General features: G+C 34.0%; 1 protein-coding gene across 2 annotated transcripts in view; it reads left to right on the forward strand.

Annotated features, from left to right (window-relative positions):
* Positions 1–426: 426 nt before the first annotated feature.
* Positions 427–26,003, forward strand: part of LOC136969318 (TATA-box-binding protein-like) — a 48,188-nt gene continuing 22,611 nt past the window's right edge. Inside the window, exon 1 of one of the 2 annotated variants that reach the window (XM_067263444.1) lies at positions 427–835. In XM_067263444.1, the coding sequence (XP_067119545.1) occupies positions 572–835 (264 nt within the window). In that variant the 5' untranslated portion in view covers positions 427–571. The remainder of the gene's footprint in view (positions 836–26,003) is intronic. The other variant, XM_067263446.1, reaches the window with a different exon arrangement.

The following is a 26,003-nucleotide window of genomic DNA, read 5'->3' on the forward strand; positions in this document are numbered from 1 at the left end:
AACCGGTAAAACTCAGGCCGGATGGCCGAGCGGTAAAGGTGGCAGCCTACCGCTCTGGGGGACCCGGGATCGAATCCGAACGGGTCGAATAATCCCCAGGTCCGTTCGGATATGTCGGGCCCCGTCCCTCACCACCCGGTCGCCCCATTGTGGGCCTGGCCGAACCCATAATGGGCCTACTAAAAGAGGCCCTCTTAGTGCCCACAGGGCGGAAAGAGTTAAAAAAAAAAAAAAAAAAAAAAAAAAAAAACCGGTAAAACTAAAAAAAACAACAATTTCAACTAGTTATAATATTCAGTTTTTTATTAATATAAATAATTTTTATGAAAATTTTATTTATAAAAAAATTATCAAATATATATTTATTATAAAATAATGCATACATGCTTTAAATTTAAAAAATATTTTGTATGCTGTTATTTTGTAAACTCCCACTAGAGGGAGATTGACATTGTGATTTTTAATATGGCTCCTTACTAGGGATTGTTTTCTCAAGAAACTGTTAGTTGTTTTTATTATATATTGAAAAAAACTTTTGTCGCTTAGAAGGTTTAACTGAAGAGCGTTAACAATGGATATTTCTAGTCCGTCGTTTAATTTAAATTTAGGAACACCGCTATCGGTTGATCCGATAGAGGAACAGCACATGCAACAACTCCAGAGACAAATCCAACAGTCTCCCCTTTCTGCCCAAGTACAAGATCAACAACAGTCAAATGATCAACAGCAAAGAACTGCCGTTAGTGTTATTCAACCTTTCACAAGTAGCACTGGACTCACGCCTCAACCACTGATTCAGCCTCAGACACCAGTAAGTTTGAGCACAACTTGTTCGGTAATGTAATTTACAATTTCACTGAAAATTTTAGATATATTAAGAAATCTTAATTTGCATTTTGTTTATAAAAAGCACAATAAGCTATAATTATCGGTATTATACATTATTGAAACATATACAGAAAATATCCCAATCTCCATGACAATGACCATGACAATTGTCATGGAATTTCTTTAAGTATTTTGATGACAAATGTTTATATGTTATTAATGTAGGCCAAGAAAAATATTTCATGAAACCTGTATCGGTACAGCCAAAGTTTGGCATCCTGTGACTGTATTATTAGTACTAAAATATAAATTATAATGAATACATTCCCCTCTGTGATGGCAATTGTCAAAGCTTCGGAGCCAATTTTAAGAATGTCTCGAGAGATGGGCTAGGACGTGTCTTTTGGGACTAGCAAAAATGAGTGCAAAAGTACATTCTGTGGAAAACGTGTCAAAAAGCACCACGGTACTATAGCCCGGAAAAAATAAAAACCAATTTCTTTTTCCTTGTAGATTTGAAACTTTATCAAAATGAACCCACTTTATACTGATAATGACATGTATGGTTTAATCAAAGCACATTGTTATATTAACATAGATAAGTAATTAGTACTTTGCTTTTTCTCATAGACCAGAAAGTCTTTTCAAAACCAGAATAATTTTAAAATGCTGCTGAAAAAAAAATGTATTTGAACTTATATTGGGAAAACAAATTTCTTTAAGTATTTTGATGATACAAATTTAAAAAATGTTAATTCATAATAATTGTTAAAGTAAGAAAAAGTTAGATGTTATATACAAGAGTTGACGATAAATAGGCTATCCTACCACAGTGTTTTGTGTACTGCAGGGATGGAAACATGATCACAGTTTAGTAGCCATAGGTATTTGTCTGTGTACAATAACAGACTGGCCAGGATAGCTTGCCAAATGGCAAGGGGCCCTTAAACATTAGATAGTATGTTAAAAATGTTAATGACTGGTAGTAAATATAAAAAGAATTTTCAATATAATTACTGCATGCAACTAAAACTTACATTGAATTACTATTTTAATAAAACCAGTTTCGGGATACTTAATATTTAAAAATATAATAAACTGAAAAAATAATTGATTTGAATTACATGAGGCCAATGCATATGTTATATGGGCTCAGATCTTTACTATTGTGTCTACCCAATGAAGCTTAACTGGAAATACCCTGGGTTTCATTGGGTTTTTTTCCCCAGAGCCTAAAAAAACCCAATGCTAACTTGAAGTGGCAAAAAAAAAATTTTTTTTCTGCCACCAGTTTTACCTACTAATTAATGCAAGTGCTGGTAGCCTTACCAGTTTGGAGTCTAGAAAGGAAAAGCAATGCGTTAAGCTGTAACTTAGAATCATTTTTTAATACCGTATTAGCCCAAATATAACGCGACCCCGAATTTAACGCGACTCCGAAATTTTCGTAAAGATATTTAGAAAAAAAAATAATACTCATAAAAGAATTCAAAGAAAGTAAAATTCAATCAGATAAGCATTTATTTAGGTAATTATAGCTAATAATACAGGTTAAATTCATGTCAATAAAATTAAGTAATGTAAAAACAAAATTAATATTACGTAAGTAAGAACAAAAAACGGAAAGGCGGATGTTTACTTCTGGAACTCCGTATTTCCTCGAAGCTCTCAAGTTGTTCGTTCTTTCTGCCTCGTTTGCAACCATAATTTTAAAATTCATATCGTAGGTTCTCCTGGTACCTTTATTTATTTGACTCTTTGATGAGCCTTTTTTCTCAACACTACCTTTATTACTCACACTCATTTTTTATGGGCAATAAAGAAAATAGTAACGTAACTGTCACTAGTCACTAGAGCAAAAAACAAATGAAACAAAACAGTTGCGTGAGACGTTAACGAGTGGAGACATAGCCTTACTATAGTAGCGCTATGCAAACAAAAGCGCAGGCCTACTAACTAGATCACATGGTTGTTTTGAAGTGGTCGGTCGAGCTAGGAATTGGTCGGACGTTCAGTCGCATTTCAACCTCTGTAGGAAAATGTCCTTGTTTATATTACATTCCATTTCTTAAACCCCAAATTTAGCGCGAGTCGATTTTTTAACGGAAAATAAATGGTCGAAAAATATTGCGTTATATTCGGGCTAATACGGTAATTTTTAAACAAATAATAGGAGGTTGAGGCCGAAGTTTTAAATGTGAAAACGTGTACGTTAGACGTTTAGCACCGCTATCCTCTAAGCCTAGAAGTTTGACAATGGTGTTTGGAATGTCCAGCATGATTGCACTGACTTTCCAAATGCCACTGTCAAACTTCTAGGCTTACAGGAAAGCGGCACTGAACGTCTGATGTACACGTTTTCACGTTTAAAACTTTGGCCTCAACTTTGCTGATACCAAATAATACAATTAATCACATGTTCTGACATGTCAGAATTTTTTATGCTTTAGTCCACTGAACAAGGTTCAAAGTGAAAAAAAAGGTCACCCCCAAAAAAAAATCCCTAATCAGGAAACACTGGGCGGAATTGCATGAAAACTGCCTTTGGTTTTCAATGTCACTTCCTACTTTCTTGTCCAAACTTACTGTGTGACATCATGACATCCCTAGGTCTGCAGTGTATGGAACTCCTATTTATGGGAGCTCAACATTTTGTTGTTTTTCCCAAAGCATGCTTTGTGATTCAATTTCATGCTGAATGTCTAAAATGGACTAGTTTTATTGCCACTTTAATAAAGTTATTGCAAAGTGGCAAATTTGGCACTATGCAGCATGACACCTGAATCCCAGCTAAAAGGCATAATCAGCCAAGTGATGTAGGTTTGTTAGATTTTATAATACCACAACTATCATCCAAATCAAAATATAGTACAGGTCCAGAACAAAATCAAAAAGCAAGAAACAATACTTAATAAAACATTTAACACCTATCTCTGAGAATACTTTATTTAATTAAACACAAACATTTGCAGCCTAATGTAATAGGCCATCCTCAAGTGAACTGGCATTCAAATATATTTCAAAATTGTAATAAATGGAATGTTCAATCATTATATGTTCAAATTTAAAATGAAAAAATTAACAAAATAAAATATACTATATATACTAAAGCCACAACAATATAAATAATAAAATAAATACATAAAAAGGCATCACAATATAAGGGCAGATACAGGCTAAGAATTTTTATATTTTAATTTTTCTTTTATGTAGAACTTCCATGCAGAAGCTAATCCATCCGCATCCCTTGCATTAATACAGCCATCTCTTAATTTACTTTTATAGATTTCAATCTTTTCTTCTTGCAAAGCTAATGATGGGGACCGCATGGTCTTGAGGATAGTTGCTTCACTCCATTTAACTAGAGTCCTCCACTTGTGCCATACTTGACAAACTGTGTTGCAGTGTCCTTTATTAATGTCATATTGGTGTTCCTTAAGTCTAATAGCTAAATTCCTTCTTGTGACTCCAATATAGTCTTTCTTAATTCCTAACTATTGATTTTCAAACAGAATTCTATACATGCAAGCTTTTTCTTAAGTATGTCTTTGTCATTTCTGAGAATACTATACAAATTAGGAACTCTTTTGTAAACTATTTTGGAGTGTTTTTTGTCTGATATTTGCTTCATGATGTTCTTGAAGTTTTTATTATAAGTGAACTTGGCAATTTTTAACTGATTTGTTTGGGTTCTTAATCTTTTGCCTCCTTCATATCTTTTAATTAGCCCTTCTACTGTACTTTTTTTATATCCCAAGTTTGAAGCTATTTCTTTGATTCTATTAATCTCCTTCATCCTGTCTAGTACAATAGAACAATATGAATATGCTCTTCTAATGAGTGCACAAAAAACTAACAGTTTGTATCCATATGGGTCATTCGAGTTCACTAGAATGTAAAAAGGACTGTGTGTTGGTTTTATGTAAATATCTGTTATTATACAATCTCCTTTCAATTGTATGTCTATATTTAGAAAATGTATTCATTCATGACTCTTTTGCTCTAGTTTAAGTTTTAATCAGTGTTGTTGATTGCTTGTACGAACTCGTGTATTCTCTTGCTGTTTTTCCAAATAATGCACACATCGTCCACATATCTTTTGTAAAATACAATATCCTTTCTGAATCCATTAATAATGTGTTTCTCCAAGATTCATAGAACCAGCTGACATAACAATCCTGACATCGAGCTTCCCATAGGTACTCCTTTCTTTTGTTTGTATGTTTGTTTATCGAAACTGAAGACGGACTCATAGCATACCAATTTGGCCAATTCCATCAAATCATTTGCAAATGCACCAATTTTCGGTTTTATGTGGAGCATAAATTCCATTAAAGCTTTATAACAGGATCTTATTTTTATGGATGGATATAGGTTTTCAAAATCCATAACTGACTCAACTTCTTCATCAAGTAAAATTAATTCCTATAATTCTTTTACTACATTTGTTGGGTTTTGTGCAACAAGAACATTGCAGCCTAATTCATCTGAAATGAATCTATGTATATGTTTTTCCAGAATGTATGTGGGTCCTCTGCATTTCTCCACCACAGGTCTGACTTCTTTGCCTTTCTTATGTATTTTTGCAAATGCAAATAATCTTGGCATCGCTAGCTTTGAGTTATGAGATCGTTTAATGAAAGTTAATATGGAGCTAAATGGAGCTCTTTCAAGTTTTTTTTACTCTTCTGTCTACGTTTGTAACAATTTTTTCATTGACCTGCTCACATTCTGTTCTAAATCTCATGGGGCTTCACATTGATTAATTGTAACAGGTCATTTAAATAAATTTAAAATAAAATGGTACACAGTAACATTGAAAATGTTAGTATTCCTGAAAGCTTCCATCTGTGATTGTTCTATCCAGTACTTATCTAGACAGCTGAGAAATACCAATTGGCTTAATCTTTTATTACCCAGTCTTGTTCTTTCTTGCCTTAGTGTTGTCTTTGCTTTCAAGAACAAATGTTCTGAAGGAACATTTGCAGCGAAGATTGACAGATGTTTTACCACCACAGGATATAGATTTGGAAATGTTTGCTTCCGAGTTTTCTAATATGCTAATGAGCAAGATTATCTGTCTACTAAATCTTGTTGCAAATACTATCAGCTGATTGCAGAGAGAACGTTTAGAGTCTGTAGGCAAGTTGAGTTAGAAACACAGTAGAGCGTTGATTATCCGAAAACCGAAAGCATTTCAATCGGCAAATTCAAATTTCCGTTAGGGCTGTGGCGCTGCAATATTTGGCTATATCTTGAGATACTCCGATACTATTTTAGTTGATATGCGTTTTTAGCTGGCAGCACGGTAGGACCATGAGGGGGTAATTAAGGATGTGCCAGTATTTGAACCAGACTTTTTTCCCATCGTGAGCGATAAGTTTTGCTTGTTTTTCTGAGGACTGTGTTATGCTGAATCAGAACGTTTTGAGACTAGATTAACTTCCGAAATATAATGTTTTTTGTTTTTATATTTTTCAATATATTTATTTTGTTTGTGAAAAATAATTTAAAAAAAATTTTGTTAGTCTTAACATTGACAAAAATTCAACGCAAAGCGACACGCAATGAAGAGAAATTTCAACATATGATAGATTAATTAAACAAAAGAAATTAACTCCTCCTGAATTTAAATTAACCTCCTCCCTCCAAGATGTTTTTCTACACATACTCATTCTTCAGGGGTCCTTTGAAATTTTTAAGTGCAAAAGGGGGTTGCGGACCAAAAAGTTTGAGAAACACTGGACTAGACCAATCTTTATTTATTAATCATAAAAATAAAGATACTCTACATATATAAAAAGGTAGATAAAGTTATCAAATATTTCTGTTAATATGCTATGAAGAGAAGATACTGTTAATACGAATGATTAGACTTTAAATTTTATAACACTAGATAACATCTGTCCCCATTTTTTTTAACCCTGTGTCCCCAGCAAAGAAGTGTCCCTGGTTTTTTTCCCAGTTTTTCATTTCCTTGCAGTTACTGTAATATTGTCACTGCCAGAGGACATGTCCAATGTCTTTGGCATTTCCAGGTAATTTTTTAAATGAAGTAACCAATTTTTTGAGGAAATGCCAAAAAGGAACCAAATTTTAAAACGAGAACAAAAAATATAGTGCTAAAAAAAGTGCTAAAAGTAAATATAGTGGAACTTTGGTTAATGGACTTTTGGATCTGTTTTACAACTCTGTTCACTAACCGAAGCACTTTTTCCCCATAGAAATTAGTGCAAATACAATTTATTCATTCTAGCCTCTGGAATTTTTGAATTCTATCATCTATCATTACAGCAACAAATATATAAACTTTAATAAAGTAGCACTGTACATACCTTTGTTTGTTGTAGCCAGTGGCAGAGGAATGGAGATGTATTGTAGAGAGCTTAATGCTTGGAAGGGGAATCCCATTCTATAAAAATATCTGGTAGTACTTCATCGGGAGATTCTTTGAGTCAATTTGATAAGGAACAAGAAAGTAGTCTAAAATTGATTGTCTTACTCTTAATCAAAATTTTTCTAAAATGCAATATCACATTGTTGTTCATTAATTTAACGACCCTATTAGCCACAACTTTGTTAGGGTGGTGCTTCTCGATAATTCCTGCACATCATTCCATTTTCTACAAATTTCCTTGATCTCAGCACTGGTGATTTCTTCCCTAACCTTCTCTTCCCCTGACAAATGCTCTCTTGTAAGACTTTCACCTGTTCTTCCTACAAGGCAACCAGCTCTTCTGTGGTTAGTTCATTTTGTTAGTCCTTTATCAACTCTTCCATGTCTGCATCATCTACCTCTAATCCAAAACTCTTGCCAATGGACACAATTTCGTACACTACATCAGGAGAGCTCTCTGCTTCAAATTCCTCAAAGTTTTGTTCCGGGACACAAATCAGCCAAAGTTTCCTCCAGGTCGATTGCAAAGTGCAGTGAGAGACCTCATTCCAGGCTTTGTCAATAAGGTTGATATAATGTAGGATGTTAAAATGCACCTTCCAAAAAGCTCTGAATTTGACCATAATGAAGTTATGCTCACTATTCAGGTCTTCCTCCAAAGTTAATGGATAATGCCCCAGCACATCCACCAAGAGAAGACATCTAAGAGGAAGATCCATTTGCTGAAGATAATTTTTGACAGTTGGAGCAAACACTTCTGTGAGCCAATCCACGAATAATGTCAGAGTTACCCATGCCTTGCTATTTGCCTTCCATTGTACTGTACAGGCAGTTTGGACTATCACATTATTGCTCTTAAAGGCACAGGAATTTTCAGCATTATAGACTAAAAGTGGCTTGATTTTGAGGTCACCTCTTGCATTAGTGCAAAATAAAAGGGTGAGCTTGTCCATTGTGGGCTTGTGTCTGGGTAGTGCTCTCTTCTTGGGTTATGTACTTTTGTCTAGGCATTTTTTCCAAAAAAACAACAGTCTCGTCACAATTAAACACTTGATTTGAGACGTATCCTTCATTTTTTACAAATTCTTCAAGTTCATCCACAAATGCTTTTGTTGCTTTTTCATCAGAACTTTAAGCCTCCCCATGACTTATGACACTGTGAATGCCGCTTCGTCAAAACCTAACAAAACTACCCTTGGCTCGCTTTAAAGTCCTACCTGTCTACACTTGTATTGGGTGTCTGGTCAACAAGTCACTGTAAATTTTTAACCTTTTCACAAATTATAGCTTCACTAACACCATCTCCAGCAAGTTGCTTTTCATGATCCATATTAGCAGCAGTTTTTCAACTTTAGATCTTTGTTTTGATATCACATTTACTCCTTTAGCCACTTTGGTAGCCTTAAATGCTTCTTTGTTTTTAATAATTGTAGAGATAGTCGATTTTTCCACATTATATTTTTTAGCGATGTCAGAAACACGAATGCCATTCTCGTGCTTGGCATAATTTCTTTAATGCTACACTAAAACGTTTTCTATTGCCACTATCACTTTTCTCTTTCTTGGGTGCCATATTGATTAAATATATAAATCACAAAACTGAAAAAAAATTTAGCACAAACACTCGGAAAAGCAATGCTTACCTCGCGCACGCCTAACAGTAACTAAAATTTGACACAAAAAACCGTTACGTTCGTTATCCGAGACTAAATTTTTGCAAAATAAAAGTTCGTTAATCGATTTGGTCGTTAACTAGGGCGTTCGTTAACCGAGGTTCCACTATAGCTGTAAGCCTTATAGGCTTCCTGTCTAAATCAGATGGCGCTACGGTAAAGTGTCCTCTTGCGGTGGAAATTGAAAAACATAGTTACAAACACGTGTACAGTACATAGAGCGTATTCAAAATCTCATCATTAATCCAGTGAGATGCTGCCGGAAGTGACGCAACTGTTGGCATTTTCTATTAACAAACGCTGACTGCTGGGAATTTCGGGAGAGAAAAAACAAGAAAAATGACGAATGATGTGGACTTTCACGTTACGTTAAATTTATTTTTTAACTTACTTAATGAGAACAGCTTAATGAAATATGTACTGTACATTTCGAAAAGAGAAATTTTCGTAGGAGTTTTAAATAATTAAATCAATCCTAAGATTACACTTTAACAATTAAACAAATTATGTGATGTCTTACGTAAATATGCTAGTATGTATATTAAAATATTCTATTGATGTACTAACCGAATTTTAATTTATTCAGGGTGTATTCATCAAATAAATTATATTCTAAATTGTCAACGCAAAATAGAGCTTTTACGAGCCTCGTGGTGTCTGCCATCTTGTTTGATGGTGTATCGAGCAACGAAAAAGACGCTTACAGTTTGCTGGAAGCACGCTGGCAGCAACCGGAAGTTATCTGATATTTTGAACAGAGGTGCTGGCTGCGCGCTGAGATTTTGAATACGCCCATACATAGGTGCAATGAACATAAAATTATTTCTTAAAACTATTTACTGTCACTTTTGAGGATGTGTTTTTGTAGAAAATCCATTAGAACGGGGAAAAAATTAAAAATAGACCATTTTCATAAAGTTATTCAAAAATTTACAGCTTTTGGTAAATGTATTCCACAAATGCACGTACCTAAATCTAAACTAAGAAATTCCTTCGGGCAATTTACTTGTAATGGAAAGTCAATAATCTATATTACATCTCTTGATCATTTTTTAAAAAAGTCATTAAATTATAATTTTATAAAAATGTATTTGTACAGATACATTTTTATAAAAATATGTTTTTTTATTAAAAATGTTAAAAGAGATGCAAAAATTTTTTAAAATTAATATTTATTGCAAAAGGAAAAATACACGCAAGATTTGCTGCCATCAATATAGGATGTAAGAGAACTGGATAAAAGAATCAACATAAACATTAACTTAAATGGCAGTATATATATACTGCCATTTTCAGCTTAATGACCAATGGAAAATGGTTTAATGCTTTTTGCTCATGCAGGGAAGAACTTCTTGGTAGATGCAAGCATGCAGCACGTCTTACTTTATGAGTAAAAGAAGAAAAATTAGAACCAACAAGTTTACCACAAGCTTGGAATAAACCAGCAACTTAAGAAGAAGAAGAAAAAAAAAAAAAAAAGAATACAAATAAGCAACAAGGCTTAGCCACATTTTTGGAACGAGAAAAATATGTGTTGGTTTACTGATAGATACTCTACAGATATCTGCTCAATGAAGAGTGCATTGCCCAGAAATAGCAAGGCTACGCTGTTCTCCAGATGGCATTATCAGAGACAGTGACAGATACTATTGTTTATTGGAAATAAAATATTCATCAAATCTTAGGAATGCTTTTATGAAGATGGAAAAATAAAAGCAAAGCCTCTGTACAGCATTAATCCATGCGTTTCTTCTAACTGCGTCTTTTTTCATTCGGAAAATACTACTACTGTGGTATTACTATGAAATTTATTACATCCTACTACGCTATAAATATTTCGTTTCTTTATTCAAGAAAATTCACCGGTTTTGCCATGTTAGCCCAGTCATAACTCTGTTGTTTGTAACTACAAAGTTCACTATTTTACCACAAGAGGTCTCCATCATTAGCGCAAAACTTAATAGAATAGCTGTTTCTGCCTGTTGACGGCGAGGGCGCTATCAGCGTTGTCAAATGTTTTTAGAAAATTTTTGGCTAAAAAAGTACAAAGTAGCCAACTAAAAACAAACAATTTCTTTTTAATAACCCGAAATTTGACGATAAAAAAATCATCAAATCGTACTTTTCCAGCGATAACTTTACTCACACGTTTTTGGCCAATTTACAGGCTTGTAAACTGATCCGAAGATAAGGATAGTAAGACTCAAAATATCAGTAAACTAGCAAATGAGCCCGACGTTGCTTGAGCAAACGATTTGGATGATTTGGTAAATATTATACGTTTGGAGATTAAGTTATTACTATCAACGGTAGTCTTCAACAACCATAGTAATTGTTATATAACACATACGCCTTATTGCTGAGAATCATTTTACTGTTTTAAACGAACGTTTTCATCCCGATCAAATTTATGGAACGTTTACAATTATTCTATAATCGAACCAATATGCAATAACAAATTCGAATTTAAAACGGTTCGAACATTTAGTTAAAAAAAATCAAAAAATATAAAAATATTTATAACAATGTCTGAAATGTTATAAATTTAATACCCTTAAGTACTCAATGAATACTAAACGTAATTAAAAACAAAAAATCGCATCTAAAATAGTACAGTAGAAGCCGTTCTTCAGGTTAAGCCTTAATCCTCTCCCTATCCCCCGCGGGAGGGAATTTCGAAAAATCCCTTCTTAGTGTGCATTTTCATGACCTACCCTAACTGTGTACCAAATTTCACCTCTAGGTTCAGCAGTTTGCTCTGGGCGATGATGAATCAGTCAGGACATGTAATTTTATATAGTTAGATTACAGTTTATGCTTGTATGTTCGGAACACTCATTCTATATGCAAAGTAGATTGCAACGAATTACGCAACAAATGATCTTGCCAAGACGGACTAAGAAGTCCGAACGAAGAAAAAGACGGACTATAGAAATTAATTTTCCTATGTAACATTCTTAAAAGTTATTAATATGCTACTTCAAAAAGAATTCAAATTAAATAATTATAATAACAGAGAGCGCTCAGCAAACCATTAAATAGAAACAAAACACCTTTTTTCGTTGCGAGATATATTTAATTCAGAAACTAACGTTTTCAGCCTCATCCATAGCCATCATCAGGTCGAAAGACAAAATTGAAACGCTTACGTTCCATGCATGGAATACAAAATTCAAACTAAACGTTTTTAAAAACGGAACAAAATAACGGAAAAAATAAACACAGAGTAAGAAAATAGATAAAACAAAAAATAACAGTAACAAACTAATAAAATAACATAGTAAATATAAATAAAATGACAAAGTTCCATTAGTTCAAGTTTCCTGTAACCTTCTTAACCATGAACTTCCATGCCGATGGTAGGCTTTCAGCATCCCTTGCATTCAAACACTTTTCTTCCAGCTTGCTCCTAAATATCTCAGTCTTCTCTGCAGTTATTGCCAATGCTGGGGAAGAGATAGGTTTTGATAATAGATGCGTCATCCCGGTTCACTACAGAGCCTTGGGTCTGCGCCATTTGGGACAACATCGTTGCATTAGACTGCTTTCTGATACAGGATATTGTGTGTTGGGCAGGTTCTATTTTTTCTCGTCTAAATCTACATTTGTTTGCCCCTAGATTTGAGATTTAGGCAATTACATAAGTAATATAAATCTAGATTGTTTCATCTCGAATTTATAATAGTTAAAATCTAAAAATAGCTAAAGAAGGTATGTAAGATCAGAATTTAAAGTGGTAAGTAGTACTTAACCCTGAATATAACAATATTTTTATAATCTAAGTACGAGCCAGGTCTTGAAGGGTTTTACTTTCAGCCATATGATATTTTTACACTACAAATCAGGGGTGGCCAATTTTTTGACAGACGAGTTCAGATGCGCCATATAACTCGAATACTTTTTATACCGTTTTACGTTCATTGTTAGGGGTTGATAAATAGAGATAAGAATAAATCAGCTTCGCTTAGGGGAGAAAAATGAATAACTTAATCACGCAGTTAAATTAATTAATTTATGCCAGTTTATTGAAGCACCAATTTACAATAGTCAGCAATGATCTGTACGAGAGGGTGATCGCTTCATGTTGGTGCTATAGCTTCCAGGACACCACCAGGGCTCACTCAGAACTACTGTTGCCAGATGTTTTTAGTGTTTGCAACCAAAATTTTTTTAAAAAGTAGCCAACCCCTAAAAAATTCTTTTAATAACCCAAGATTTGTCGATAAAATTAAAAAAATCGTGATTTTCCGGCAATAACGTTGATCACAATAAATGTTTTCGGCCATTTACACGCCTGTAAACTGATCGGAAATAAAGATTGCAAGACTCAAAATACATGCATACACTGTAATTTACTATGTGGAGAACACTCATTTTATCTGCAAAGTAGATTGCAACGAATTGTGCAAATGATCTTGCCAAGACAGAAAAATTAATTTTTTATAGTCTATGTAATATTCTTAATCGCAAAGAAGCCAAATCTGGCAATGTTGCTCAGAACTGACTGAAGCGCCACTTGTAATCGTCGAATGCGCCACGTTTGGCCACCCCTGCTATAAATGAACGTCGTCAGTCTGATCCTACCGTACTCAGTACGTTGTTTATTTTTTCCGGACGGTGTTTTTTGTTTCTTTTGCAGAATATTATCGTGTTCTTGTATAATATAGTTTGTAAATATTTTCACAAGTTGAAACCAAAATTTTCACAATGAAAAACTATATTTTGACCTTTGTCACGTTATGACCACCACATTGTTGAATTTAAAATCTTTCTAAGAGGTAATAAGGAGCTAATAATTCTGGGAAATGGGAAAGGTGTTTCATTTTCCCTTCAAAAATAGACAAAGAAAACATGCTAGTAAGTGAAAGACTGATGTGTAGAAACTGCACCGTTAAGATGTGTAGATATTGTGCTCTATATGCATCATTCTGGATAACAAAAGTACATTAACACGAACTAACCTTTTGTTCGTTATGTTGTAGACCAGTGTTTCCCAACCTTTTTTATGCTATAGAGCTAGTGGAACTGCGTTGAGCGCCACCTGTACGCAGGCAAAGGAAACTTTTTCGGGAAAACACGAGCGTCTTTGGGTTAGATACCTACTGAGACGCGGTGCTTGTTTTCTGCCTGTGATAATGAAAACAGCTTTCTGCCAACAAAACTTCAAAAAATAACTGTTGTGTGGTTGGTTGTAGTGTTACCTATATTACTGAGCCGCCAAGTACAAAGTTTTATTCGTTTCCGCATGAATAATTGGCCTACCCCGGGACGAAAGAGAAATGGCTGGCTGCAATTTAATTCCTGAGGTTAATTACATAATGATGTGTTGCATTCTAACCAATTTCCAATCTCCTGTTAACCTTAATTGGCTCTATTTTAAATTTAGTTCTCTAATGTAAAGTTTAGTAATTTTCTTTTTTTATGTTATTTTGTTAATCTGACAGATATTAATTGGCATATGATGTGATATTTGAATTTACGAGATCTGTGGAAGAAAGGAGTAAGAAGCAAAATTTGTATTTTGAGAAAATGAGGATAAGAATTTCCTTATTAATACAATACTATTAGCTATTGCTATGGTCCTTATTAAAGTTCCTTTATATATATGGTTAGTTACAAATTTCATTATTTACCATGAAATAGATATATAGTTTACTTCTTCCACACCACCCTTTAAATTGTACAAAATTAAGAGTATAATAAATATAAGAATATTAATACTGCTCAGTCCCAATGATCTACAGTCACTTCTCGAGTTACGACCATTCGCACTTATGACGAAAAATTTCATTAAAAAATTTTTTAAATGTATCAATTTTTTTATAGGTTTCGTAGAATATATATCATATACATATATATCTTGCACGCTTTTGGCGATTGATTGCGTCATCTTTAGTTTTGTTGTGTAGTTAGTTACTCTTCGCGTGTGCTTGTGTAAGATGGCTAACTGTTTTGTTGAAGTACAGTCACTTCTTGACTTACGTCCGAAGTTGCGGAACCGAACCCCGTCGTAAGTCGAGAAGTGACTGTATTGACTAATGCAGGCATTACTTTGATCTTAAACTGCAGAATGTACAGTATGTATATATTATATATTATTAAATATATACTTATAAATAATATATACATTTAGAATTTATCAAATTTCTATTTATTAAAATATAAATAGTTTTACATGTAACATACAAAATTCATACAGGATAAATTCATATGTTGCGAGAATGCTATTATTCCTCAACAACAATCAAATGAACAAAATGATGAAACAAAAGTAATGAACATGAAGTACTGAACTTTAAAATTATCACATTGAAAAATCACTGGTAAGATCGTCATCATCAGAATCTTCCTCACTAGAATGTTTTTGTATGGTTGAAGCAGATGATGGTTTCCAAGTGTAACATTTTATCATTGTTGCTTTTAAGAACTCGATTTTGTAGTTTAATTTTTATTAAATTTAATTGCAAAAAAATACGTTCAACTGCTGCACTTGAATGAGGAAGCAATAAAAACATCTATTTACTGCCAAAGTAGAAAAATATAGAATTAGAATTAAAATGAATGTTTTGAAAAGGTACTAAATTGAAAGGAAAGATATTAGGATTTCATAAATAGTACTAGGAAAATGGTGTTGGGTATCTTGGTACTAGAACAAGTAAAAAGGTATTAGATTAGTACAAAAGTACTAGGTGAAACAAGTACTGGTGCTGCCTTTGTAGCCCCGATTCTGTTACCCGGCGTCGCCGCTAGAGGCGCCTCAATCTAGTTTCGCCGTTCCTTCCACTAGCTCTATACCCCATCTAAGCTTTTCTAAAATTCTTATGCTCCCTAACATAAACACTTAATTGCCACACCGTTTTGTCGTAACCACGATAAAACCCGATCTTTTTATCAAAGTCTCTTGCACTTTCCAGTCGTTGCCAAACGAGACCTGAAACACCACAAGGCCGCGTTTCTTTATGCAGCGAGAGTATAGCGAAAATGACGTCACAAGCAGCTATCGCTACACGTCGCTGCATCATAGTTTAGAAACTCTTTCCGCTCGAGCGAAACATGGACGCCGTAATCTATCCTTTAATTCCAGTTACAGCCGAAAGTATTGCTTTAGTTAAAGAACTACAATATTTAAATAAAGAGATATAAAGAATTGAGCATTTCTTTTTCCGAAAATGTGAACGAAGTAAAGAGATAGATGTATAATTATATTTAAAATATAGTATTTTCTTATTCTTTAGATAACTTTCATTCATTTTATAACCCTCAAGGGTTTACTATAGATTACCACCTATGGAATTTCAGGACTTTGATTATATATTTGAACTCATGGGACCGAGACGAGTTCAACGGTACCCTATTTTTGGACCGGAGATGAAAAGTAAAAAAGTTGTTATACTTTTCAAGTTACCATACTTTTTTAATGCTCTCATGCAGACGGCACCGTAGTTGCTAGTATTGCCATCCTGCGGTAAAGTCTGCAAACCGTGACGTCGGACTACGGTCATCTCCCGGAGCGTTAAACACGCGATACGAGAGCGGAGAGAGCGACGCGACTTCCGATCATCGCGCGATCGCCATTTCGGTTAATGTTACTTATGGCAGCGAACATGGCGGCCCGACTGACCTCTCGTATGGGCGCCACCACACGCCGCCATGTGCTAAACTAGTGATCGATTCACGGTAGTTCTTGAACAAAGTAAAAAAGGGGGGAAACGTCTAAAGGCAATTTTAACGGCAAGCACGCGACTCCCGATCGCGATATTGAGGCCGACTTAGCTGAGAGCGACGCGACTCCCTACCATCGCGCGATCGCCGGAAAAAAGTATAACAACTTTTTTATTTTTCGTCTCCGGTTCAAAAGTAGAGTATCGTTGAACTCGTCTCGGTCCCCTGAGTTCAGATATATACCCAAACACACGAAATTCCGTAGGGAGTAATCTATAGTATACCCAAACTTAAAAATATTATGTAAAGATTAAGAAGAATTATCAACAGTCACTTCGACTTTTATTTTTACAGCATAATATCGTATTATACACACAAGCGTCTATTTTGCTTTACACGTGTAGCGGACGTAAAAGCTGCTTTATCTTTGCTGCAGCGACCTCTTGTAGCAAACGTTTAGAAACGGGTCGCTACATTACAGTACTGGTAAAGCACTGCATAAAGAAACGCGGCCCAGCTCACGTCTGTCCACTTCAAGGTCTGGGCAAATAATGTCCTTTCTCCTCTTTCACCGGCATCAGGGCTTCGTTCATCTCTTTGTTCTCAGTGGTTCCCAGAATTGTTAATCCCACCCCAAGGGAAAAGGGTTATAAAGGAAAGTTCTAGAAGGAAAGGGGAACAAAAGAAAACTAAAATTAACTTAAATCAATATTTACAATAAATATAGCTTACAGCGGCTATACGGGTAACAAACTCTGGACGAGTCCATTTTCGAATTGCCCCCTGTGGGGCGTGGGCCCCACATTGGGAAACATTGCCTTAGATACTGAGGCAGTGAGCCCGAAGAGGGGTTGGAAAAAATTGTTAAATGGGCGAAATAAAGTGAATTATTCTAATCTTATTTATTCGCAATTAACAGATTAAGAAAGACATAATAAATATCACTAATCTCACTGTTGGAATAAACCTTTACTTATAAGGTTTTTGTGTTTTTAATTACTATCGAATGGCAAAAAGCTTAATTTTTAGGATAGTGATGAGTATTATAAAAAAAACTAAATGTTAATAACGAATAACATCTTCATTAAGTCCGACATCTCTCGAGATATGACACGACATCCCTCAAACCACCAAAATTTTATAGCATCAATGCTCCTTATACACACTATCGTGCCAAATTTCGTTTCTTATAGACGCCAACACACGTACACGGAATCAGCGCCGTAACTAGTCTTATGCGCCCGGTGCGAACATATGCAACTACGCCCCAAAACTATGACCAAAAACTTAGTCTAGGTCATTTCTGCGCCCCCGGGTCTACGCCCTGTGCCTGGGCACCGCTGGCACCGCCCTAGTTACGGCACTGCACGGAATATTTTTCCTTTTGGACTTTTTCGGGTGCAGGAGGTGTTAAAGTGTGGAAATTTGCAAAAATCTCAGAGGGTCAAATTTAACAAGGAGGAAAGCATTGGAATCGTGTCATGTATATATAACATTCGGGAAAGTAAAATTAAGAATGCTTAGAAATGCATTTAACTTATCGCTACAGAATATTTTGTCTTGTTTAACTCTTTATTTAAACGTTTCTAAACAAAGACATTTCTTTGTTTTAATTTTGAAAGTAAATAATAAAACTTAGTAGGATCATTTTGACTCGCGCCATTTCGGTTAAAGGTTAAAACTCTTCCTTTCCTTTGCACACTTTTACACAACGAGTTAGAATATTTTAGCTCGTTGCCTTTACACAACACAAATGGCATGCCCCTTGACTAAACGGAAAATGGAGGACGTGTATTCAATATTCTTTAAACATGGCGCCACCATGTAGTATAATCTAGCTTCTTGATTGAGTATGGAATTCGGCTATCTGGTCCTTAACCTGTGGGCAGCGTTGCATATTGCCATGTTGCCAGGTTTTTCGACAATAATCGATTAATTACATTGGTATGATCGATTAAAGCAACAAGAGTGATAATCTTTTTAATCAATTTGAATCGATTTTAAAGTCTTTGAATAATCGAAGAATCATCGATTAATCGTCCATGGCTAATAAGAGTCTAGTTCAAACATGGGATCATCGAACCATCAAACAACTATCGAAATACACTGATATTTACAAACCTTTACGCGAACGAGTGTAAAAAAAAAAAAAAAAATGTTCAGAAGTTGTAACGCACCGTTTAAATTAATCAGCCCGAAAATAAACCTAACGAAACGGCGTTACACAAAACAACGAGAGACTTACTCAATCCGTTGATAGGTGTGGGCTTCGGAAACGGGCAAAATAACACGAACGGATTAGTTCGCAACAACGATTAGAGTAACAGAAGCCAAAAATAATTGATTACGCGTCAATAAAAAAAACGAATTAAAAAAAATGAAAATATCACGAACTACATATAAGACGTGAATAAAAAAAATCCAGCAACGAGTTGCGTAACTTTTCTAGCTTTGTCTTTTGAAATAAAAAAAGTTAACTTTTATATTATTAATTAAGCAAAATAAACTAAATAGTGTATGGCACCATCTGTTATAAATTTCTTATAACAAAATCTCATATTTTTAATTACTATAAAATGGAAAAAAAAGCTTAATTTTGATGTAGGGATGAGTTTTATTTAAAAAAAAAAGTTCAAATGTTAATAACGAATAAAATCTTAAGTCAGAACCTATTCGAGCTATGACGCATTACACCCCTTTATCTCATCACCTTCTCCGACTTTTAACCAAAAAGTTAAATAGCCTGACTGTCCCTTATATACAAGCTACCGTGCCAAAATTTTGTTTGATTGTTACGAGTAAGCATAAAAATTGCTCGAGGGCACGAAATCATACAGGAATACAATTTTTTTAAAACTCTTTCCACAATGTAGGTACTAAGAGGCCCTCTTTTAGCAGGCCCATTATGAGTTCGTCCATGCCTACAATGGGGCGGTCGGGTGGTGAGGGACGGGGACCGATATATCCAGTCGGACTACCCCCGACAAATTCCTGGGATTTTTAGACCCGTTTGGATTCGATTACAGGTCACCCAGAGCGGTAGGCTGCAACCTTGCAACCTTGGAGGACATGCATTTCGGACAAGATATCCCGTATTGCTGTAAAATTTTAAATTTTACAGCAATACGGGATATCTTGTCCGAAATGAATGTCCTCCAGAAACCAATAAAAGCCTCTATATCCATCTTAATTGTACTGTATTCCTGTACGATTCGTTCTCTCAAGCAATTTTATGCTTATTCATAACAATTACGAGAAAAAAGAATTTGTACCGGATTGTCTTTTCTTACCCTTGACTCCCATCTTGAGATATTAAGCGAAATAGACGCCCTCCACGCAATGATGTTTTTTGACTCTTTTGGATTCAGGAAGCCTTAAAACGCGGAGATTTGCAAAACCCCTCTCAGAATCGTGTCATATTTGACCCTCCAATACTTTCCCTTGTTATGTATACATAACAGCCTAGAAAGTAAAACGCACGAAAATACGTTAGGGATAACAAACCACACAAACTTTATTATAAAAAAAAAAGTCAGAACTATAATTAGTCTAATTCAAAAATAAATGTTCCCAGACAATTGGCGAACTTAAGTCCAACTTAAAATTAATTTTTCACAGTAACCGACAAAGTAAATCAGAACTAGATTACTTACAAAAGAAAAACTCTTACGATCTAAACGCCAGAAAACAGCGGCCGGATGGCCGAGCGGTCAAGGTTAGCAGCCTGCCGCCCTGGGGGACCCGGGATCGAATCCGGACGGGTCGAAAAATCCCCAGGAATTTTTCGGGGGGTGGTCCGTCCGGATATGTCGGTCCCCGTCCCTCACCACCCGGCCGCCCCATTGTGGGCCTGGCCGAACCCATAATGGGCTTGCTATAAGAGGCCCTCTTAGTGCCCACTGGGCGGAAAGAGTTACAAAAAAAAAAAAAAAAAAAAAAAACGCCAGAAAACACTTTCGCGCCCATCGAACTTACTTCGGAACTCTTGCTCTCAGAAGCTTTACACGCAAACCGAAACCGATCAGCTTACTGTCTTCTATTTCGCTGGAGTTTCTAATTTGTCTGGGTGTGACGTCACAATCGAAAGTGCCACTCTAGTTTATTTACATACAGTATATGTTAACATTCTTTTTTCCCCCCTTCTTCGCAACGTTCTCTTTTACAATAGTCATTCCAAAAAAAGATTTTCTAATTTTTAAAATCTGTAACAAAAGGATTAAGAGGCACTTCTTTAACTCCATCTGGAAATAGCTTACTCCGACATAGCATTAGATAGATTGACAACGTCCGTTTTACGGGTGTCCGTCATGTTAGCGGTAAGTTTTTTATCCTTATTTTTGAATTTTGTACAGAGGAACTGTGGCAATTTTGTCCTATAAACAAAATAAAACGTCCCCAAAATAAATAATAACGATAACTATATAAAATCCCAAACACAAAGGTTATATTCGGACTCGACTCCTTACAAAATTGACTTGTGAAAAGCTCAATAGAGGTGAAATGAGTGTTTTGAGCGAACAAAGACCTATTCGACCAGTTTCAATAATGGATTATGAGAATCAAGGCTGAGTTAATGTACTGCTCTTAGGAAATTATTATAAAGCACTTTCGAACACGTCACGTGACAGAATACGTAAACGAACCGGACATTCGAAACATAACATCGTTCGGCTTAGTTCAAATTTTCGTATTAGAGTTCGATCCAGCTGATTTACCTGAAGAAGAATCCAGAAGGGTTAGGAAAACGTTTGTTTTGGATGATTAAACTTTGTACACACTGGTTAAAGGTTCAAGTAGGTCATATTTTGGAAATTATTAGATTAAGCAAGGGAAAATTGTTCTTTAATTGCACATTAATCAAGATAAAGTGCAACACACAATCACTTCGTATTGTGACACATCTGGCACAGGTTTTTCTATAACAGTTGACAGGTATGAAAGAATAGCGAGTGGAAGTTTGTCCGCAACTCCTCCATCGTTATTGTCACGAAGGTAATGATTTTTCATGAAAATGAAAAAAGTATCACTAATGTGGGTGCATTATTATGATCCATTGAATAAGAAACAGTTCATGTACTATCTTTATCCTTACTTTTTGCTCATTGGAAGTTGAAAACCAGTTTTTGCTCAAAAAGTCGTGCCAACAATTTTTTAGATGAAAAGGTTGTTTATGTAGTATCTGGTAAAGGGAGAAAAAAATTTGAAGTACTCTGAAAGTTTATAATTAAGGTGACCAACTGTGCACTTTTGGAAGTTTTGTACTCCTTTGAAATGTGTACTCCAAAAGTACTCCTTTTTACTTGTTTGTACTCCTTTTGGGTCTTCGTGCTAGTAATTTTAATTTGGTGTCATTTTGCCAGATTACAGTGGTTCATAGTTCAGTACTATTTGCTATATGGCAGTACAAATTCTGGTATTTCTCATTTTTTTTTGTATTTTTTTTTTCATATTGCTAAATGTGTGTTCTTTATTTGTCCACAATAGTTTAAATTTTGTTTTCAAATTTGTCATATATAATAATTAAATTTGTTCTTTTAAAAAAGGTAAGTGATTTTGAATTATTTAATTTTTGTTTATGAATGTTTTACATAATTATACACTTATTGTCATACTGAGTATTGAAAACATCGAGTAAATCATATTTGAATTCTTTGAAAACAAATGCTGTGTCTTTAATAAGATCATCTAATAATAATCATACAATCTATCAGTTAATAGAATTGGTAAAAAATAAAAAATGAGGTCGTATTGTTAAATTATTGATGTGTAAAAAGTAATAATTTAATAAAGCTGTTCTTTATTAAAATTTGATAGCTGCTCTTAACACCTGTTTTTCACGGTCTCATTTAATCCAATTATTTTTTGAATGTTTGGTATTAATGACAACCATTTTAAAAAATCCAAAATATAATATATAATTTCTTAGTTAAATATGTTTTATAATCAAAAAGGAGGGTTCAAAGAGAAGAAAAGAAATCACTTTAATGTAAATTTAAAGAGAGAGTTTCCTTTCATATCAATATTAGAAAAAAAAATGATTCATTTGTGAAATGTACAATTTGCAGAGCAGAATTTTCCATAGCAAGTGGAAGATCTGCTATAACAAAGCATATCAATACAGGCAGTGGTGATATTCGAAATATTTAACAAGGGGTTCGCTAGCAGAAAATTTTTCCCTGACAATCACTGACAAACGAAATGGAAGTTTTAGCTAGAAATAAATACAATACATTTTCTTGCGATATATCTGACAATCAGTGGTGTATTTGGAACCTAACGAGTCCTGGGTGAAGACCAGATAACAATAGTATCTTAGTGCTGCCGACCTTTTTTTTTTTTTTTTTTTTTTTTTTTAAGGCAGGGAAATTCTTCACTGCAAAATGGCACTCTTGGTTATGGACAGATGTCATCTCTCGAGATACATTATCCTTTTTCTTTCGCTGTCCATAGCCTGACGCGTGTTCCACAGCCATCTTGTATTATCTCACGCACATGGCATTTTGGGATCTCTCTTGTGACTGGATCTAGTTTTAAGAAATCTCTTGAATCAATCGTGATTAAACCTCATTTCAGTCGAGAGAGATCGCACCGAGACATAGTCCCCGACCTTGCTCACAATCTAGATTGAAATGCTCGGTGCAAACAGGGTATAAGGCCCTAGTTTAGTAGTATTACAGAGTATAATACGTATATTTTAATACATTTTTTAAAAAAAACAAACCCACTGAGAAATGTTCCGTGTGTTTAACAAGGTTTGGAAAACTTTAACAACAGGTTCGGGTGAACCCGTTCGGAAAACTGAAAATTTTAACAATGGGTTCGGCCGAACCTGTGCGAACCCACTGAATATCACCACTGAATACTGGTAAACATAAACACTACCTTGATGTAGCAGTATAAATGTCTAAAGTAACAGATTTTTTTTTGAACTTTTAAGTTTTGGATTGGCTGAAAAACTATGCCAATTATATACCAATTATGGAAAGTCTTTTTTGCTTTTGTGCTATTGTTCGTAACCACAGCTTTAGAAGTATGGATTGTACTAATAAATTATAGAAAAAAACTTTATAATTTTCAATTTTCTTGTGCAAGAGTATTTCGATAACTTCGATATTTAAAAATTATTGACCACAAGGAAATAAAATTACTCTCAATATTAGTAAGATATTTTGATGTTAGAAACGGCACTCAATTAAAAATTTTAAATTTAGCATACATTGAGGGAGAAACTGCAGAAATTATGTCAAAACCTTTATCATAGTCATCAATGAAGATAGTCTTAATTCTAAAGTTGTGGTACTGTCAGCAGATAACATAAACATGAATTTTGGAGGATGCAAGCAGAGGGGTAGCAATAATTTACATGCAAACTTAAGAGAGAGTTGTTGAAAAGAAATTTATTAGGAATTGGTTGCTATAAATATAGCTTCCAGTTCTATGCCAATTGATGTAGAGTTTATAACGATAACCATATAGTTATATTTTATGGTTTGTGTAACAAATTTAAAACAATTTTGTGAAAAGACTAATATTAAATATGAAAAGCTTTATGGTTGAAAATAAGGTGACTTGCTTTCATGACATCAATAGAACACATTCTCAAATTATACAAACTACTATGATCATGTTTCTCGAGTTTGGATAATTATCCTAAAATACTGGAAACGTTTTTCCATGATGAGTCTGAACCGATATTTCTTTTTGTACATAGCCAGGTGTGCATTTTTCACAAAGTTGTACAAGAAATAGAATCTGACTATTTCAGCCATAGAAGTTAGCATTATTTTAAATAATGTTGTTCTGAAATATAAAGCAAGATTTCAAGAAAGTTTCCTACAAAAAATAAATTAATTATGGAAGAATCTAGTCCAGGTATAAAGGAAAAATTTCTTAAAGAAGTTGTGAAGTTTTATAAAACATGGTTTCAATACATTGAAGAATGGACTACTAGTTTATCTGAAATAAACAGTTTCCGGTGGATTTTTTTAAAAAGTAAAATAGAGTGGACAAATGTTATTACAACAGTTGCATTTATAACATGAGAACTAAAAGATATTGTTATTGATGATAATTTTTTGTTTGAAGAAATAAGAAGAATGAATATTTTTTTTAACTGCTGACAAACTTAAAAAAACTAGATGGATAAAAAGAAATTGATGTTGGTAAAAGGTGGGTAGAAATATTTACACACTTTAAGTACAACATACAGGTATCTCTCACAACATGGTTTGAGAAGTTGAGAAATCCTCCATACAAAATTTCACAATTTTTAAGTTCAAACTCTGTTATTCAATATTTTTTTTTACTTTAAGCAACTATGCATGTTGTCTCAAATTTGCCTGTGGAATTTAGAATATTGGTGGTGGTGTTGTTGTTTTCAGAGTTTATTTAGCCTTTATGACTGTCCACCATATTTTGTTTTTATAAATTAATCTTTATATTTAGTAAAATTTATTTAAACATTGCTAGGTAAGTGTTATTAAGCTTTTTTTAACTGTAGGTAAGCAACCATTCGTAAAAATGACGAACGAAATACGGCGGTATCTTGGTACTCAACCGAACAAATGCTATCCACTAAAACAAATTTTCAATTAATAATATATTTTTATTTTGTCATCTATAAAAAAACTTTTATGATAAAAATAAAAAAAAACAAAGTTGTTGCTGATATTTCTCATCAAGGTTGGCAAAAAAGCTCAGATGATGACAATACTTTGTAAAAATAAAATGCCCTTGTTTAACTAAAATTAATATTATGTGTAATACAGTACTTTTAATTGTGATTTTTAGTTAATTATTGATTGCTTTAATAAACATAGTAATTAAAAAGAATAGTATATTTTTGTTACTTTTTGGAACCTAACCCTATGTTTTGCATTAATCCTTTGTTTCATATAGCACTGATTTGCACTTTTTTGGAATGTAGTTACCATGTTATACGAGAGATACCTGAAAATCTTATGCTTCTAATTGAATTTTTATTGTGTTGTCCCAGCATCAATGTTTCTGTTGAGTGTTTTCAGTTGGAAATGACTACTGGAGCAGTGAAAAATCACAATTATTTAAAGAGTCATCAGTCATATCTTAAAATTTAACTTTGTGATATAAGTTGTAATGAAATCAGTAAATTGTTAGAAGGAAATGAACAATTACTAAAACAAATACATTCAGTGGAAAAATATGATTTGAAAAAATAATCTTTTATTTTGTTTAGTATTGTATTAAATAAGTAATATGTAGATGCTTTTAAAGGTAGCATTTGTAATAATGTTTGCAAGACTGTTTTGTAAGGCAATAAATGATTTTTTTTACTTTACTCATTTTTCATTTCAAATACAGTTGATTCCATTTAATTTGATTCCAGTTGATTCCAGCTGCTTTATTGGGCCAAATCTCAAAGAACGGAATCCAAACTAATAAATTAATACATAATTTAAACACTT

Source organism: Centruroides vittatus, unplaced genomic scaffold, assembly GCF_030686945.1.
Source record: "Centruroides vittatus isolate TY-2023 unplaced genomic scaffold, ASM3068694v2 contig_1776, whole genome shotgun sequence".
In the NCBI taxonomy this organism is placed as follows: domain Eukaryota; kingdom Metazoa; phylum Arthropoda; class Arachnida; order Scorpiones; family Buthidae; genus Centruroides; species Centruroides vittatus.